The sequence below is a fragment of the Mus caroli genome, unplaced genomic scaffold, assembly GCF_978045245.1.
Source record: "Mus caroli unplaced genomic scaffold, Mus_caroli_1 scaffold_5, whole genome shotgun sequence".
NCBI lineage: Eukaryota > Metazoa > Chordata > Mammalia > Rodentia > Muridae > Mus > Mus caroli.
In genome coordinates, this window is record NW_028227260.1 from 62967636 (window position 1) to 62986284 (window position 18649).

At 45.8% G+C, this 18649-nt stretch overlaps 1 protein-coding gene across 1 annotated transcript; it reads right to left on the reverse strand.

Moving 5' to 3' along the window:
• Positions 1 to 1196: 1196 nt before the first annotated feature.
• Fgf16 (fibroblast growth factor 16) lies at positions 1197 to 11425 on the reverse strand. The gene is made up of 3 exons (XM_021153886.3): positions 10881 to 11425; positions 2943 to 3046; positions 1197 to 1610 (listed from the first exon to the last, which is right to left on the reverse strand). Exons 1-3 carry the CDS (start codon positions 11152 to 11154, stop codon positions 1365 to 1367), a joined length of 624 nt encoding a protein of 207 aa, XP_021009545.2. The 5' UTR covers positions 11155 to 11425; the 3' UTR covers positions 1197 to 1364.
• Between the last annotated feature and the right edge of the window lie 7224 nt (positions 11426 to 18649).

An 18649-nucleotide genomic window follows, 5' to 3' on the forward strand; every position in this document is an offset into this window, starting at 1 on the left:
AAAGCTCAGTACCATGCAAAGTGCCTGGCCCAGAACTAAGTTTCTGCTGATTTCTATCCTTGAGCAGTTTCCAGGTGATTCCGCTGGGCAAGAGCTGCTCTAAGGGAATGTGCTAACAGTTTCCCAGAATCCTCTAGGAGAAGCCCTGGTAAAAGATGCTGGGGATGGTCGGAGCCAGTAGGATGTCTTCCAGCAGGGAAGTTGATTGGCTCAAAAACTCCTCTCCTTGCTGACTACAATTTTAATTTGCTTCACCTTCATATCTGAAATAAAGATGCACTGATTAGGTCGCTGCTCTTAGAGCTGTGGGCCCTCATCATGTCTCCAAGAAAGGTTCCTCTATGCCCAATCCTGAAGGTTTACAAATGCGAGCTTCAGTAGGAGCTGTGAGTTGAGGTCTTCCTAAAGCTCCCTTGAGTCATGGGACCAGAAAAGAGCAGTAGGTCTTGAAGAAGGCGCCTGGATAATGCTACCAAACTAGATGGAGTTACCCAGCTCAAGCTGCATCAGCCTGTCATTGGGGATTTTATTAACCTGGAGGGAAAAAAAAAAGCTGGCCAGACTCTTCATTCTACTGAATGTGTGAAGCAATAGAATTAGACACTGGTTTTATAATATAAAGACAATTTTATTGCCAAATAAAAGCCTTTAATAACTCATTTTTCCTGTTTCAGTAGGACCTTATTCTTTCTGAAGAAAATCCAGTCATAGCATCTCTCATTAAAAATAAAATTATTTTGAAATAAATAAATATATAAAATAAATAGCATATACATTTTATAAATAGTTTGTCCTTATGCACAGTATCCACGCTTACATTTTAATATCATTTCCTTACAACCTACCCCATATCTCCCACTTCCGGTGGCAGGAAAACTGCATGTCAGGACGAATGAGAGATCTGCAGAGCCAGGGTAGGGATGGCTTGCAGCAGGGTTGGAGCCCCTAGGATTTTCCAAATAACACTTTCCCAAAGCTCTTTAGGTAGCATCTGTGGCAGATTCCTTGGTCTTTCATTTGTACCCCATCTCAAGGTATCTGGGTAGATTGTGAGGCAAGACAGCCTTGGCCCTTAGTGGGGGCCCTTGTTCTTTGTCATGCCACATCTCGGGAAAGAACATGAGTAAAACAAAAAGTATATACAAGTTTCCCTCAGAACCACCCCTCCCCCACGTCCCTCCCCAAAATAACCCAACCTTGATATACACTTTGAACAAGGGGACAGCTGGGTCACATTGAACAGTGAGTGCTTCTCTGTTATCTAATTGATAGGAAGGAAGGATTGAAAAGCTATGAGTATAGTGTTTGCAGAGCCAACCATGGTCACAGAGTACATGGGTCACAGAGGTGGCACCACAGGTCCATTACCTATAGCGGAAGAGATCTCTGGACATGGAGGGCAACTTAGAAGGATCTACTGGCCTTGGTAAAAAGTGAGTGAATTTCTGGTGTCGTTTAGTCCTGTATCCCTCCCGGGGTGAGCCGTCTTTATTCAGGGCCACATAATACTGTCTCTCCGAGTCCGAGTGTTTGTACAAGGTGGAGGCATAGGTGTTGTACCAGTTTTCTTCAAACTGTTCCCGGAAAACACATTCACGTGTGAGTTTCTTCTGTGAGGGTGAGAAAATAAAGCAAAGCCCATTACATGACTATTCCTCCTATCCTAGCTTGCTGGTGGAGAAACCCTGAAATAGCAACAGCACATTGAGATTAGAAAATTTCAGTCCTGTCTCCCTATGTGACCAAGGCTTTTTCTAAGCTGCACAAAACCCTCCCGGTTGTATCTTCATCCTCCTTCAGGAGCCAAACAAAAATATTTCGGGTGTGATCTTTGCTGAAGCAAAGACATTTAGAGGTGCTGGCCTTGGCTGGCTCTTTAAACCCCAGAATTTCCATTATTGCCTTCCAATGCCCCTCTGGCACCCACCGAGCTCACTTCCTACTTAGGGCTAATAATGTTCAAATGCATTGAGATTACAGTCACCCACATCAACTGGCAGGCAAAGGCCATGGGTCTATATAAAGCTGCATGGGAGGTGAGCTGTGATCTCTCCTAATGAGCGGCCTGTCAGTTGGAAAGCTCAGAAAAGATCTGCTGGAAAAGCTCCTCCAATCTGGCTACTTCAAGCTGGCAGCTCCTGGGTCTTCTGCTTCTGGCCCTTCTCATAGTTGATCGCGACGCCATACTGTTTGCTGAGGTGCCCGATACTGAGTGCTGGGGACAGGCCTATCTCCCAGGTGTCAGGGAAAAATGTGTTCTGATTTCATGGGGTGTAGCCAGCCAGAAAGCGTGCTATGTGACTCAAAAGTCCAAGCCAGAATAAAGGGTTAAGGCCAGAGAAGTTATGCCCCAGTGCCTGGTTTGCTTCCAGAACACAGAAAATGTATTGTAGCCAGCCCATTCCTTGCTAGGGGTTGGGGCTGTCACTGGTCCCTGGAACCCTCATTCTTCATTCATTGTTGTTATTTGGCCTTTGGGGCTCAGCTGAAGCAATCTGGAAACCAGGGGCTGGTTTATTAACTTCAGAATCCTTACTGGAAGGCTGGCTCTCTCATTATATGTTCTTTTGAGCCTACTCATCAGGTACTGCTTATGGGTACCCGTTAAAACTAAGGCGTGCTCTTTAGATGAGTTCATGCCTCAAACCCTGAGAGCATCTCCTGACAAGCCAGCATGGCTTCTTCTTATCACAGCACTAGCAGGACCTCTAATGGAAAATGTGAAAGCAAACATATCCCAGAAAACCTTGTTTGGATGGAGGGCTGAACAAGTGAAGCAGTATAATGGAGCAAGGCCCTGAACAGCCTGGAACAAGAAGACTCTGGTCCTTTACAGTCATAAAAGGGCTCTCAAGTGCTTGATAAACAGTTTTATCCTTTGCCTCAGGCTGTCCAAACATTGGTGGTCATAGCCTCTGATAAATAGAAAGCTTGGAACTTACCGATCCATAGAGCTCTCCTCGCTCATTCATTCCTAGGTACAGGCCAGAGTCCACTCCCCTGATGCTGATCAGCCCCACAGCCAAGCTGATAAATTCCAGAATTCCTGGGACAAAAAGTAGAACACCGTTCTGTTACTAACATGGAGCTAGGGGCATGAGCTGTTGAGGTGACATGAGCTACCAGTTATTTACCCCCAACTCCAGGCAGCCCTGGGCACACATAGACAATCATCAGAGGGACCCATCTCCTGCAGCAAGAAATGAAAACCTCAGAGAAAGTGCTCAGTCATTCCATGCCTCAGTTTTTCCATATGTAAAACTGAAGAGACAGTGCCTTCCTCCACTTAATGCTCTTAGATGCGAGATTTTTCTGCTTTCTTTTGCAGTGCCAGTGTGGGAACTTGGGGTCCTGAGCATGCTAGGAAAGAGCTCTACCACTAGGCTATACCACCAAGCCTCTTATGCATGCGGGGGTGAAGAAACCATGGGAAGGCTTTCCACCAAACAGTCCATGATTACGGTGTCAGTGGAGTGGAAGACCACACATTTCAAGAAATGGCAAAGCAGTGTTCTCAACGCCAAGTCACCCTGTCCCTCCCTGGCACCCACCTGCATTCCCTTGCTGTCCTCTAGACTGAGCAGTTTTCAGCCTCTCAGTCCTTAAAAAGCACATGAGGCTGTCAACTGCCTGTAGCTGACTCTAACGAATGACACACAAGCCACACTCTGTTTGGTCACCCTGTTTAGGGTAGGAGGGAAAGGCTGGTGTGAAAAATGTTCTCAGCTTGCTCAGTCCCAAACTGACAAGTCTGTGACAAGTCCCCTTCCTCTTGAGAATTTAAAGTTGAGCCACAGCTGAGTTGGCAGGTAGCATTGGACTCCATACTAATTTGAGATGTTGCAACTTTAAGGGGAAAGGGAAGAAATGAGAAATGTCCTTTTGACCGACAAGGTTAGAGGTGAAGATTTGAAAATGTTTTCATTTACCCTATGAGGGAAAAAAAATCAATTATAGAGAGGGCGAAGGGACAGGGGAACTAAATCATGGTAGTACTGAAGATGTCATGATTTTGAAAATAGTATATCTATTACCTAGAGGGATGTTAACAATCAGTTAGATTCTTTGAGATTCCTCCCTCTAACCACGTTCTCAGCAGAGATGGAAAACTTGCTTCAATTGTCTGAAAGCATACACTGAGCCCACACACCTAGCTATCTTTCATGCCAAAATTACAATTATTAAGGGTAATATTTTGAATATTCTACATAGGAGGTAGAGCTGATCCCACAAAGATAAGGGATTTGAGGCTGTAAGGTAGAAAGGCACCATGCCTGATGGTTTGAGTTTGATTCCTGGGACCCACATGGTAGAAGGAGAGAATTGACTCCCGCAAGCTGTCCTCTGACCTCCATATGTGTGCCACGGCACATGCATCATATGAAATCTCTCTCACTCCTCTCTCTGTCTCTGACACTATCTCTCTCTCTTACACACACACACACACACTCACACAGATAAATACATAAATGTAATAAAGAATTTTTTTAATAAATGGGGGGGTAGTCTCTGGCAATCTGTCACCCAAGTGCTAAAGTCAAAACTTAGGAGCACTTCATTCTACAATCAGGTTGAAAACTCCAATGGGAAGTTTTCTATAAAGCTCAATGGCTGGCAGGCAATGGGTAGGCATTCAATCGTGATAGCAGCTTTGGGGGTACATGTTTGGATGGCTCACTTGGATCTGAAAGATCTATAGTTCTACCACTAGTTTACGGGACATTTGAGAGTTGGTCTTTTGGTTTTCACATCCAGATATTCTGAGTCTTATCTTTATTCTGATTGCTAGTTAACTTTTAAACAGTGTATTATTGTTGCCTGTACTATACATGGCACATATGCAGAGATCAGAGGACAATGTTGGTGAAGCACTTCTCTCTCTTTATCGTGGCTTCCAGGAACTGACCTAATTTTCAGGCATGTGTAGCAAGTGCTTTGACTTCTGGCCCAGCTAGCTCACCAGGCTAGAAACTCTTCTACTACAATGCGTATGGTTTCAGGAAGAGAAGAATACCATAGGATGGTAAGGAAGGAAGGGGCAGACAGTGAGGATGGGAGCTAATCAACTGCTGACTTCATGAACAACAAATCTTCAATTGTCTGAAGGAGGTTCTGCCCTGATAAACATTTCAATCAACAACTTAGAAGAGGACACAGGAGCCTAGCTTCCCTTAGCTCCAGAAGACACGCATAGCTGAGAGGGATAACAATCAAGCTCCAGAGAGGTTTCCAAAGGTTGGGAAATGGGCTGGTTCTAACAGAATAAGCATAATTAGAGACAATAGAAAGTATTGCACCTTGGGGCCCAAAACCACCTTCACAAGATGTTTGGATTTGTGTTTTTGTTGAGGGAGGGTAAGCCTCACAAGCACACAGCTAACTTCACTCTGTCGTTTGCTTTGTTTGAGGGCTTTTCCATCATCCCTCTCTCTCCCTGTATAGCTCTATATCCTTTCCCCCAAAACCCCACTGAACTCAGGCCTTGAACGTGCTAGGTAAGTCACCTACCACTATACTATGTTCTATCCTAATCCCTGCGTATATTCTTGAGGGTGTGTGCCCTTTTGTATTTCAGTGTCCTCTAAAAATATTGGTTTTGGTGCTGGAGATTGAACCCAGTACCCAGAGTATTCTGTGTGCATTTTAATTATATGTAAGTCTGTCTGTCTCTACAGTGGGGAAATGTGTCCCAGTGAAACTTAACTAGCAATGGCTTCAGGGATTTCACTGAGCAGTTAGCTCATTATGAAGGTGATTAGCAGGATTATTGAAAAGCTAATATAGGGTTGACAAATGACTCAGCAGGTAAAGGCACCTGCTTTCAAGCCTGCCCACTTGAATTCAATTCCAGGGACCCATGAAAAGGCAAGAACAGTGGGGGTGGTAGATATGCCTTGTCCAACACCCCCCCATCCCTCTCTCAACCCCCCCCACTCTCTCTCTCAATATACCCCCTCATTCTTTATCTCTCTCTCCCAACACCCCCCATCTCTCTCTCTCTCTCTCTCACACACATACACTAAAGAAATAAAATGTAAGTAATTTTAAAAGTGTAAATTAGGACTGGCAAGATGGCTCAGTGGATAAGGTCAATGGCTGCCTAGCCTCCAATCTGAGTTTGATCCCTTGGGATTCACACGATGGAAGAAGAGAACTGACTGCTGAAAGTTGTCCTCTCATCTCCACACAAGCACTGGTGCTTCTCCTTCCTCCCCAACCCACACAATCGAAAATAAAATTTCAAAAAGCCAATGTAAAACTGGTTGCCATTATCTGGATGTAGAGGCATGTATCTGTGCTGCTAATCCACAGGAGTCTGAGGTTGGAAGATAGGTAATTCAAAGCCAGCCTGGGATACACAGGGAGATAGGGAGACTCTGTCTGGAAAACAAAATAAAGAACACACACACACACACACACACACACACACACCAGGTAAATTGACACAGAGCTGTAATCCCAAGATTTAGGAGGCTAAAAGAGGAGGATCCCAAGTTTGAGGCTAGCCTGAGCTACACAGCGAAACAATGCCTTTAATCATTTGTTTTTGAGCAGGGTGTGGTGTCGCACGCCTTTAATCCCAGCACTTGGGAGGCAGAGGCAGGTGGAATTCTCAGTTCGAGGCCAGCCTGGTCTACAAAGTGAGTTCCAGGTCATCCAGGGCTATACAGAGAAACCCTGTCTCGAAAAATCAAATCAAAACAAAACAAAACAAAAAACCCCAACAAATCAAAACAAAACAAAACAAAAACAAAAAAACAAAAACCCAAAAACAAAACAAAAAAATCATTTGTTTTTGAGACGGGATCTTACGTAGTTCAGGATGGCCTTGGAAATTGAACTTCGTACGCAGCTTCCATCTCCTAGGTGCTGGGGTTACCTTGATGGTTTTTTTGTTTTTTTTTTTTTTGTTTGTTTTGTTTTGTTTTGTTTTTTAATTAAAAATGACTGAAAACCTAGTTGTAAAAATAGAAAAGAAAGTGGAGCTAGGCTGTAGTCAGAGATCTAGTTACTAACACAAGACAAGGAACTGGCCTACCACTCTGCCGCGGGTCCTGGCAGGCTCATGCTGGGGTTGGTTCTGTGTCTGGTTCTACTGTGTCGAGAGAGGGCTGTGGAAAAACAGAAGCATGCTCAAAGTAGCATGTCTGTCTGGCAAGGAGATTCCACAGCATGCCTTGACTCTGTTCCGGGTGCTAAACTCAGATGGACACTAGGGCAGGTTACCTCTGAGCCTCCAATCACAGCGGGTCCCCCTTTCTCTAAATATCCTATACCTCTGACTACTCTGAGATCATTAAGTAGCAGAGAGCAGGCTGTGATCTCACTTCGAGAGACCTGGTATGAGAACAAAATCATGAAACCCAAGAGGTGTGGCCATTTGAGTCACCACATTTTTTTTCTCCAACTCTCTGTGAACCCTGATGCCAAAGGACAGATCATACAGGATGTCGCTTGGGCTGTGTCCAGTAACAGGGGTCTCCAACAGCTGGAATCATCCCTGCCCAGCTGTCTTTGGGCATCATTTGCCTTTGCCAACTTTCCTATTAGTTGGATTCAGACTGTGGGAACCCGGTGGCACATGATGATGGAACAGATATTTCTAAACCTTCTGCTGAATCCAGGCCAGCGTGAGAGGGGAGAGAAAACAAGCCCTTTTCATATTTTCCCAGCTACAGCTGGACAGGGGTGTTAACAGAAAAGCGTTGAGGCAAAGTACTAAGTAGACAAAGTTTGTCATCAGTTCCTTCAGTCCTTCGAGGCCCAGGACCTCCATCTCCTCTGCCTCATCTTGACCTGCCCACCTCATGCTCTGGCATTTTCTTGACAGTTTCCAGACTCTTCTCTTCTTACACCTCTTTCCCCAGGGCCTCAATCAAAACGGATCTGTCCTGGGCCCCACTGTTTCAGAACCTAGCTAGATGACTGGCTAATGTGTCATTTAATCTGCTTCCCTCAGCCATCCTGTCAGACCTTCGGGGCCAAGACAGTGCTGCGCTGGCCCTTTGCCAAATAAGAACCAGATCGTTCCAAACCCAAAGCAGCTGCTGCAGCCTGCGCCATCCCACCTGGCAGGAGGCCTCTCCTCCAGTCTAGCTCCCAAGCCCTGCCTGTCAGTCCACAGGTGCCCCTCAGGAATGTCAGGCTCCCTGTGAACCTCATGTAAATGCCACCAGCCAGGCGGGGACTGAACCACTCCTGGCTACCGACTGCAGATGGAGAGCAAGGAGCAACTATGGTGCCAACAGGTTATTATTTGGAGTCGGGGCTGCACTTGGGCTCAGCCTGACTTGTTTAGAACACATGGATTCCAGGGTAATCCTTGGGCCCCCCCACCCCCCGCTCTCCAATTACAACAAATAGCTATTTACTTTACATGGCCTTCGGAGACTTCCCTCCCCCCCCACCAAGCAGAGATCTATAATATTTTATATCTTAAGTCTGGCCTACTTTACCCTGCTGGAATGTTGACTGCTAAAGCACTTATGGAATGTTAAAGTTTCGATTTATTGAATACTCTGGCTGATTAACTCAAATGTGGAGGGAGGAGAGTGTGAGCAAATTCAAACCCCACCTCGTCCTGTGCCAAAAACTAAACTGAGCAAGAGTGTGTTTGCAAGTTGGCAGGGGAGGTTATGAAGAGACAGTTTTGACCGGTTATCATTTCCTTTACAGGAAATGCACAGAGCTGCCAAGAAATCAGGGAAGGAGGAAAGGGAAAAGGGGATGATGTGGAGGGGGTCTCAGGCAGCTTGTGTTTTCTAAAAGGCCAAACCCAAACTGAAGCAAGCCAGGTTAAGCAGCAGTGCAAACATCCTCCATCAGCTTTACTTCCTTTGGTTTCTCCTTAAACTTAACACCCTGAGCAGGTCTGGGAGATGAAAAGAAATCAAGATGTGTCTTTAGGGAGGCAATTAAAGACCACTTATCCCAAGAGCCTATTACTGATTTATGTTGACCTTGTAGATTATTGGGCTCAGCTCAGGCACAGAGGCAGACAAACATAGCAGCTGGGGGGCAGTTCACAGTTTTACCAATTTCACCGCCCCCAGTCCACATTTCACTATCATTTAGTGACTTTGCTTTTATACACATCCATATAAACACACACACACACACACAGACACATATGGGTCTTTTATACATTATAGCATAATAGCTTTAGGCCATTTCTGGGAGCCTCTGAGTTGAGGGTGCGAGTCCCAGTCCTTATGAAGAAGAACAAAAGGGGACTGCAAAATCGCAAGTGATGGAAGGGAAAGAAGCCAAGTTAACACCCCCTCTCCTCCCACCCGCCTCGTCACCCTTTTGAGGACCTGCTGCAAGTTTATACAGACACCTGCAACCCTCCATTACCCCTCCCAACCTACTGTACTCCAGCTCTGTTTGAGTGCATTTTTCCAAGATGACATAGACCTCATTACGGTTCCTGCCTGCTCCCAGCAAGGAAGGCCAACCCTGGTCTTAGTTGTCTGCTAGGCTTGGCCTTAAGCTGCCCCTCGGCTGCCCCCTCCTCTGCCCCCATCTTCTTTTCTTCTCTTCTCTTCTCTTCTCTTCTCTTCTCTTCTCTTCTCTTCTCTTCTCTTCTCTTCTCTTCTCTTCTCTTCGTTCCTTTCCTTTCCTTTCCTTTCCTTTCCTTTCCTTTCCTTTCCTTTCCTTTCCTTTCCTTTCCTTTCCTTTCCTTTCCTTTCCTTTCCTTTCCTTTCCTTTCCTTTCCTTTCCTTTCCTTTCCTTTCTTTTCCTTCTTTCTTTTTACTGAGGACTCCAGACGCAGCTCTAGAAAACCATGTAGAATGTGAAGATGGGAAGGATAGGAAAAAATGAACCGTGTCCTGCTTGAGGGTAGCAGAGCTTCGGACTGGCTTGGGGGCAGAAAGTGCCCTTCTTGCATTACAAGGACCTCCGGAGGAAGCCGAGGACACTGCAGCGGAGGAGGAGAAAGGCTAGCTGTCACCGCACCTGTTTGATGGCTTAATAATGAATAGGAAATTGAAAATAAAAAAACCCGGCAAATTACTGAAGAGGGAACACATTTGCTTAGAAGCCTAAAGATTGCCGTCCCAGATCAAGGTTTATATTAATCGTGTAATTAGTTCTGTATGGCGATGCAGGCAGCTGGGTGCTCTGAACAATCTGTACAGTCGCAGGCTGGCAGAGGCAATCTTGCCTGGAGATTAGACATTTCCTGTTTCTGGGGCTGGCAGTGGGTTCGGGGCAGTTCCCTCACGTGGACGAGGAGTAAGTTCTGGGCAAAAGATACCCAAGACTTGTTCATACGCAGTGGGCATCGTGAGGTTTTTCTAGATTCTCAGCTCCCAGGTTCCCAGGCTCATGCTGTGCTGCCTGGATTGGCTTCTACCCTGGGCAGAGCCACCCCTGAGGATGACCAGTGCCATGACGGCCGGATCCCCGTCAGATAAAAGTGATTCTCGGGTCCGGGCCGCTGGCCCGTGGAGGCTCCTGCTCTGGGCGATCAGTCGCGACGGGTCTGCCACCCTTAAAGCTCCTCCGGTCCCCTGCCTCCTAGTCGAGGACTCCGGCTCCTCTCCCGACTCCACCTGCTTCCCTCGGAGGCCCGATGATGGGCTCTCACGAGGAGCCCCTTGCTCGGGGAGGAGGGAGGGTGGAGCGGCTGGAAGAGGCCGCACCGCGAGGCGCCTCCGCCCCCTCCGGGGAGCGTCGCGGGGCGCGGGGGGCCACCGGGTCGCCGCGAGGCTTAGGGCCCTGCCACCGCATCCCACCCCGACGGGTCCGGACGGCGCCCGGTGCTAGAAGGTTGGGGGGGGGACCCCTGCGGGACAGCCCCGCGTCGACGGCTCCCCAGTCCGCGGTCCGCCCGCTCCCTCTCCCCCACCACCCCTCCACGGCCGGGTCCTCACCGAAGCGGCTGTGGTCGTGGCGGGTGCCGTGCACCGTGCCATTGGGGAAGATCTCAAGGTGGAAGCCGGTGCGGCAGTAGAGCTGGCGGCGCCGCAGGATCCCCTTCAGGTGGGCGAAGTCTGTGGGCGAGCCGCGCTGCAGCTTCCCCTCGATCTGGCCCAGGCGCTCGTTCAGGAAACCCGGGGAGTCAGCTAAGGGCACGTTCCCCAGAGAGGAGGAGAAGCCGTGCAGGTCCCAGTCCAAGGAGGCAAAGACGCCCCCGACCTCCGCCATGGCGGGGCCGGCGGCGGCACGGGCCGAACCGGGGCCCCGGGGCGCGAACTGCCTGTCTTGGCGGCGGGCGCGGGCGGGCGGGTCGGCGGCGCTCGCTTGCTCGCTCGCTCGCTGCTCGGCTCCGCGCTCTGCCCAGTTGCAGCACACGTCTGTTCGCGTCCAAAGAACTTCTCAGCGGCGGGGAGCGTGGGGCAGCGCGCTCCTGACCTTGCTCTCAGTTAAAGTTCGGCTTCCCCTCCGCATCCATCTCTCCTGGCCTCTCATAGCTGGCTTCCTGGAGCTATCAGATGCAAATGGCACTTTATATACGTACCCACTCCCCTTCCATTGACATATTGGATATTTAAATACAAGCCACACCTCACTGGCATCCCCTCAGAGATTGGTGTGTGGGTTCTTTCCTTTTTTTCCCCCCTTCTCGTATCCATTTGGCTCTTTTTGGAAGAGGGGGGTGGAGGCGGGGAGCGAGCGAGCGAGTGAGCGAGCTTCACTCCCTCTTTTATTATGAAAAAAATGGCAGGAAAAAGCTACACATTGCAGTGAGGCATAACTGCTTTTGGCAGGTTTTCTTAAACTGCTGATGAAATAACGGAGCCCAGTACGTGGAGGCCATTGGCGACCACGGCCACGCAGGCTAGTTCCTCGGGGGTCTGCCTGTTGGTCTGCAAGGGCCACCCCCGCCTCCCACGCATCCTCCCGTTGCTCCCCTCTGGGAAGTGCCCGAGACCGGGGCTGGGGGGAGGGCGTCCTCGCGCTGCTGAGCTCCTCTTCTCTGGCCCAAAAGAGGCTGCGGAAGGGGTATCTGGCCCGGGACAGGGGCGCTCCTGCTCCTTTGTTCTGCTGTCCTTTAGTCCCACTCCCCACCTGTAGGTCCACAGGGGTCTGAGGAAGCGAAAACGATCTGGAAGCCAAACGCAGCTGCAGCTGTAAGGTCTGAGAGGTGGTGGAGGTCCCTGCAGGCACCAAAGGGTGGGGGCGCTTAAAGGGTCTGGGAGGAGCGGGAAATCCCAGAGGGAAAGAAGACTTTTTAAAAAGGACGTTGTGGCTTAGACATAGAGGGGTGGAGGCTAAGACATAGAAAGCGATCTTTTTGAAAAATGATCTCCATGGCTTTCTGGGCGCGCTTTTACAAGGCTCAGGAGAGCAAGCTCCGTGAGAGGCCATTGGAAGCCTGGTGGGGGCTCTCCCCCCATACACCTCTTTTCTTGTTGGAAACAGGTGTTTCCTCGCTCTGTCCTGTGCCCTGTTCCAAGAAACTCTATCAGGAAGAGCGGCCATCAGGGGTGGGAACTGGCGGCTGCCAGAAAGAGAGGCTGGGTGGAGAGGACCTGGCGAGCAGGTGCCTGCCTTGCCATAAGCCCCTGCATCTCTGTCCCGCAGCTGAACCCCACGGTCCCTCTGGGCCTCTGGCGCTCGCCTCCTTCTTCCTTATTAAATGGCGTTGTTGCTTGCAGTTTTCACACGCAACAGGCGCTGGCCGCCTTCCCAGGTTCTGGTAGTGACTGAACCCCCAATCCTACCCTTCGGCGCCTTTACTGCGCCTCCTGCTGGAGACCCCACCGAGCCACAAGTTCAAATTCAGGGTTACCATAAAATGAGTAAACAAGCCTCCCCACAACTCAGTGCAATTTGTGGCCCTACTCTAAGGCTCCACGTGCACCCTGTGCTCACATCCTGGACCCATAGCAATTCTTAGTTTGAAACGGCAGCACTGTGGCTTGTTTCTGCTGTGCTTCTTTAGCTCAGAGGGACTCTCCTGGGCCAAGTGCAATGCCTGGCACATATAGACACTCAAAGGAAAGATGCTTTCAGCAACAGAGAACACACATGCAAGTTATCATACAGTTGTAATGGGCCCCTCCACACAAGCAAAAGGTGGAATCTAGAGGCTGGAGAGATGGCTCGGTGTTTAAGAGCACTGGCTGCCCTTCCAAATGGACCCAGGTTCAATTCCCAGCACCACATGGCAGCTCACAACTGTCTGTAACTCCAGTTCCAGGGGATCTGACACCCTCACATCCACATATGAGCAGGTGGAACACCAATGAGCATAAATAAAAATAAATAAAAGAAAAAAAGGTGGAATCTAGAGGCTGGAGATCTCAGCGTTGAAAATCGAGTAGTTCTCTTTTAGAGAACCCCAGTTCTGTTCCTACCACCCACATTAGCTCACATATGCCTGCAATTCCTGCACCAGGGGATCTGAGGCCATCTTCTGGTGTCCACAGGAACACACACACACACACACCCTACATAATTTTTAAAAATTAAAAATATCTTTAAAGGGGTGGAGTCCTTATTAGAATATGCATTAATGGACCTACATACTGTCTTGGACTTACTTTAAAAGTATCTCAAGAGCAAGTCTGTTGTGCTGGCACTCAGCTGTAATTCTAGCACTTGGAGGATTGGGAGTGTGAGCCCAACCTGAGTTGCACAGCAAGTGAGGGATTGAACAAGCAAATAAGAAATTGTCCGAACTGAGCGCAGTTCCTTGTACTTACAGTCTCAACACTTTGGAGGTGGAGGCAGATGGATCAGGAGTTCAAGATTAGACTGGACTACATGAGACCCTGTCCCAACAACAAAACAAATCGTGACACTAGGTAGGGGTCCTGAATCCATTCTGGCCTAAGGTGACTAAGGTGACTTTTATAATGAATGTGCCCTGAGGCAAAGATGGGAAGGATCTTTTTTGCAGGATCAGAAGAAGAAAATGGTAGGAAAAAAAAAAAGGAACAATTCTTGGTCTAATTGATAAATTGGACTAATTCTTTTAATGAGAGTCAAATTTAAAAATGTAGATGAAACCATTTTGAGAAGCAGGCACTATAAAGGGTATAGATGTCTATGTCTATGATGAAATAAATTTCACCCACTTCTTTTTATTTTTACATTTATCTTATTAAACACAGATTTCCCCCTCATACAGTATATTCTGATTGGTGTTTCCCCTTTTCGTCCTCCCAGCTTCTCCTCCCCTCTCCTCCAGATCTGTTCTCTTTCTGTCTCTCACTAGAAAAGAACAGGCTTCAGAGATAACAACAAAACATGACAAAATAAAATATTAGATGAAGCAAGAACTATCATATCGAAGTTGGACACATCAACCCAACAGGAGAAAAAGAGCCCTAAGAGCAGACAAAAGAGCCAAAGACTCACTCGTTCTCATAGTCAGGAGTCCCATAAAATACTAAGCTAATAGCTGTAATGTATACCTAGAGGACCTGGTGCAGACCCGTACAGGTCCTGTGCTTGCTGCTTCTGCTTCTGTGAGCACATATGCACTCTGCTTAGTTGATTCCAATGGCCTTATTCTCCTGGTGTCCTCTATCCCCTCTGGCTCTTACACTCTTTCTGCTTCCTCTTCCACAAGACTCCCTGAGCTCTCAGGGAAGGATTTGATGGAGACCTCCCATTTAGACTCTCTTTCCGTATATTGTCTAGCTATGGTTCTTGGCATCTGTTCCCATCTGCTGCCAGAGGAAACATCCCTGATGATGACTGGATATATATCAGAATATCATTAGGATTTATTTTAATGATTTCCAAAGTGGACGTTCAAGTTTGCACCTACCAGCAATGGAGGAGAGTGCTCCCCTTGCTCTACATTCTTGACAGCATGAACTGTTATTGAACTTAGTCATTCTGAGAGGTGTAAGATGGAATCTCAAAGTAGTTTTGATTTGCATTTCCCTGATAGCTAGGGAAGTTCTGCCTGCATGTATGAGGGTGTCAGATTCCCTGGAACTGGAGTTATAGTTATGAGCTGCTGTATGGGTGCTGGGAACCTGGGTCCTTTAGTAATCAATGCTTTTAACTGCTGAGCCAGTCCCCATTTTTAAATTGGACTGTCTGGTTTTCTGATATCTAGTTTCTTGAATTCTTTGTATATTTTGGATATTAGTTCTCTATTAGATGTGTAGTTGGTTTTCCCCCCTCCATTCTATAGTCTGCTGCTTTGTCTATACGATGGTATTCATTGCTTTACAGAAGCCTTTCAGTTTCACGAGGTCTCATTTATTATTGTTGATCTTCCTGCCTGTGTTATCAGTATTCTGTTCAGGAAGTTGTCTCCTGTGCTAATGTGTTCAAGGGTATTCCCCACTTTCTCTTACATCAGGGTCAATGCTTCTGGGTTTACGTTGAGATCTTTGATCCACTTGGACTTGCTTTGTGCAGGGTGATAAATATGGAACTGTTCACATTCTTCTACATGCTGAAATCCAGTTAGGCCAGCACCATTTGTTGAAGATGCTGACTTTTTTTTTCAATGTGTATTTCAGGCTTCTTTGTCATAAATTAGGTATCCATATATATGGGCTTATTTCCGGGTCTTCACTTCAATTCCATTGATCCGCACGTCCGTTTTTATGCCAATTCCACAAGGCTTTCATTATTATAGTTCTGTAGAACAGCTTGAAATCAAAGATGGTGATACCTCTGGAAGTTCTTTTGTATAGAATTGTTTTTTTTCCCCCCGAGATATAGGATTGTTTTAGCTATCCTGTTTTTGTTGTTGTTGTTGTTGTTGTTGTTTTTCCACATGAAGCTGAGAATTGTCCTCTCAAGATCTGTAAAGGATTGTATTGAAATTTTGATGAGGATTGCTTTGACTGTAGATTGCTTTTAGTAGGCTGGTCATTTTTACTATGTTAATCAAGGTGATCCATGAGCATGGGAGATCTTTCCATCTTCTGATATCTTCTTCAATTTCTTTCTTCAAAGACTTGAAGTTTTTATCAGACAAGTCTTTCACTGGCTTGGTTAGAGTTACTCCAAGATAGTCATATTATTTGAGGCTATTGTGAAATGTGTTGTTTCCCTGATTTCTCTCTCAGTCCATTTGTCATTTGTATGTAGGAGGACTACTGATTTTTGTGAGTTAATTTTGTATCCAACTACTTTGCTGAAATTGTTTAGCAGGTGTAGGAGTTCCTTGGTGGAATTTTTAGGGTCACTTATGTATCCTATCATATCATCTGCAAACAAAGATAACTTGACTTTTCTTTTGCTAATTGGTATTCCCTTGATCTCCTTCAATTGTCCTATTGCTTTAGATAAGACTTCAAGGACTGTATTGAATAGGGATGGAGAACGTGGACAATCTTTTCTTGTTCATGATTTTAGTGGAATTGCTATGAGTTCTTCTCCATTTAATGTGATTGTTGGCTATAGGCTTATTATAAATTAATTGTCTTTATTATGTTTCAGTAAATCCCATGTAACCCTAATCTCTTCATGGAGTTTATCATGAGTGGGTGATGAATTTTGTCTAAGGTGGTTTTCTTAGGGAATGAAATGATCGTATGTTTTTTTTCTTTCAGTTTATTTATATGGTGGATTATAGTCACTGATTTTTTTGGTATGCTGAGCCTGCATCCTGGAATGAAGCTTACTTGATCATGATGGATGATCTTTTTTTTTTTTTTTTGATTTTTATTACATATTTTCCTCAATTACATTTCCAATGCTATCCCAAAAGTCCCCCATAGCGCCCCCCACTTCCCTACCCACCCATTCCCATTCTTTTGGCCCTGGCATTCCCCTATATTGGGGCATATAAAGTTTGCAAGTCCAATGGGCCTCTCTTTCCATTGATGGCCGACTAGGCCATCTTTCGATACATATGCAGCTAGAGACAGGAGCTCCGGGGTTCTGGTTAGTACATCATGTTGTTCCAACAATAGGGTTGCAGATCCCTTTAGCTCCTTGGGTACTTTCTCTAGCTTCTCCATTGGGAGCCCTGTGATACATCCAATAGCTGACTGTGAACATCCACTCCTGTGTTTGCTAGGCCCCGGCATCGTCTCACAAGAGACAGCTATATTTGGGTCCTTTCAGCAAAATCTTGCTAGTGTATGCAATGGTGTCAGCGTTTAGAAGCTGCTTATGGGATGGATCCCTGGATACGGCAGTCTCTAAATGGTCCATCCTTTCATCACAGCTACGAACTTTGTCTCTGTAACTCCTTCCCTGGGTGTTTTGTTCCCAATTCTAAGAAGGTGCACAGTGTCCACACTTTGGTCTTCATTCTTCTTGAGTTTCATGCGTTTATCAAATTGTATCTTATATCTTGGGTATCCTAAGTTTTGGGCTAATATCCACTTATCAGTGAATACATATTGTGTGAGTTCTTTTGTGATTGTGTTATTTCACTTAAGATGATGCCCGATGGATGATCTTTTATCTGTATTCTTGGATTCAGTTTGCAAGTAATTTAATGAGTATTTTTGCATCAACAAATTCACAAGGGAAATTGGTCTGTAAATTTCTTTGTTGAGTCTTTATGTTGTGTGGATATCACAGTAATGATGGCCTCATAAAATGAATTGGACAATGTTCCTTCTGTTTTTATTTTGTAGTATAACTTGAGGAGTATTGGTGTTAACTTTTCTTTATAAGTCTAGTAGAATTCTGAACTAAAACCACCTGGCCTTTGGTTTTTATTTGTTGGGAGACTTTTAATGACTGTTTCTATTTCACTAGGGGTTATAGGTCTATTTAATTGTTGATCTGATCTTGATTTAACTTTGGTAAGTGGTACCTATCAAGAAAAGTATTCATTTCTTTTGGAGCATCCATTGAGAAGTTGTGTAATTTTGATAGGTCTGTCTTTATATGTTACTTGGTCTTTTCCCCTTGTAGCTCTAATATTCTTTCTTGGTTCTGTATATCTAGTGTTTTGATTATTATGTGATGAAAGGAATTTCTTTTCTGGTCAAATCTATTTGGTGCTCTGTACGGTTTTTTAATTTTTATAGATGTCTCCTTCTTTAGGTTAGGAACATTTTCTTCTATGATTTTGTTGTAAATATTTCCTGGGCCTTTGAGCTGAAGTTCTTCTCCTCCTTTTATTCCTATTATTCTTAGGTTTGGTCTTTTCATAGTATCCCAGATTTCCTTGATATTATGTGTCAGGAGTTATTTAGATTTGACATAGTCTTTGACTGATCTATTTTTCTTATCACATCCTCAATGGCTGAGATTCTTTATTCTATCTCTTCTATTCTGTTGGTGAAACTTGCTTATATAGTTCTTATTGAAATCTACATTTTCCATTTCCAGGATTTTCTCAGTTTGTGTTTTCTTTATTGCTTTTATTTCCAGTTTCATGTCTTAAACAGTTTTATTTCCTTACACTGTTTGTGTTTTCCGGGATTTCTTTAAGGGGTTTATTCATTTCCTCTTTAAGCATCCCTCTTATATTCATAAAAGTGTTTTTAAGGTCTTTTTCTTGTGCTTCATGTATGTTAGAATATTCAGGACCTGCAGTGGTAGGATAGCTGGGCTCCAGTGGAGATATACTGCCCTGGGTATTACTGATTATGTTTTTACACCAGTGTCTCAGCATCTGAGTTTGGGGTAATTATAGTCCAGGTTCTGATTTCTGGGTTTGACATTGTTGGGTAGGTATTTCATGCTGAAAGACCTTGGTTTTTGTTTCCTCTCTGGATGTTCATGGAGTGTGATGGCCATGTGTTGTCTGTTTTCC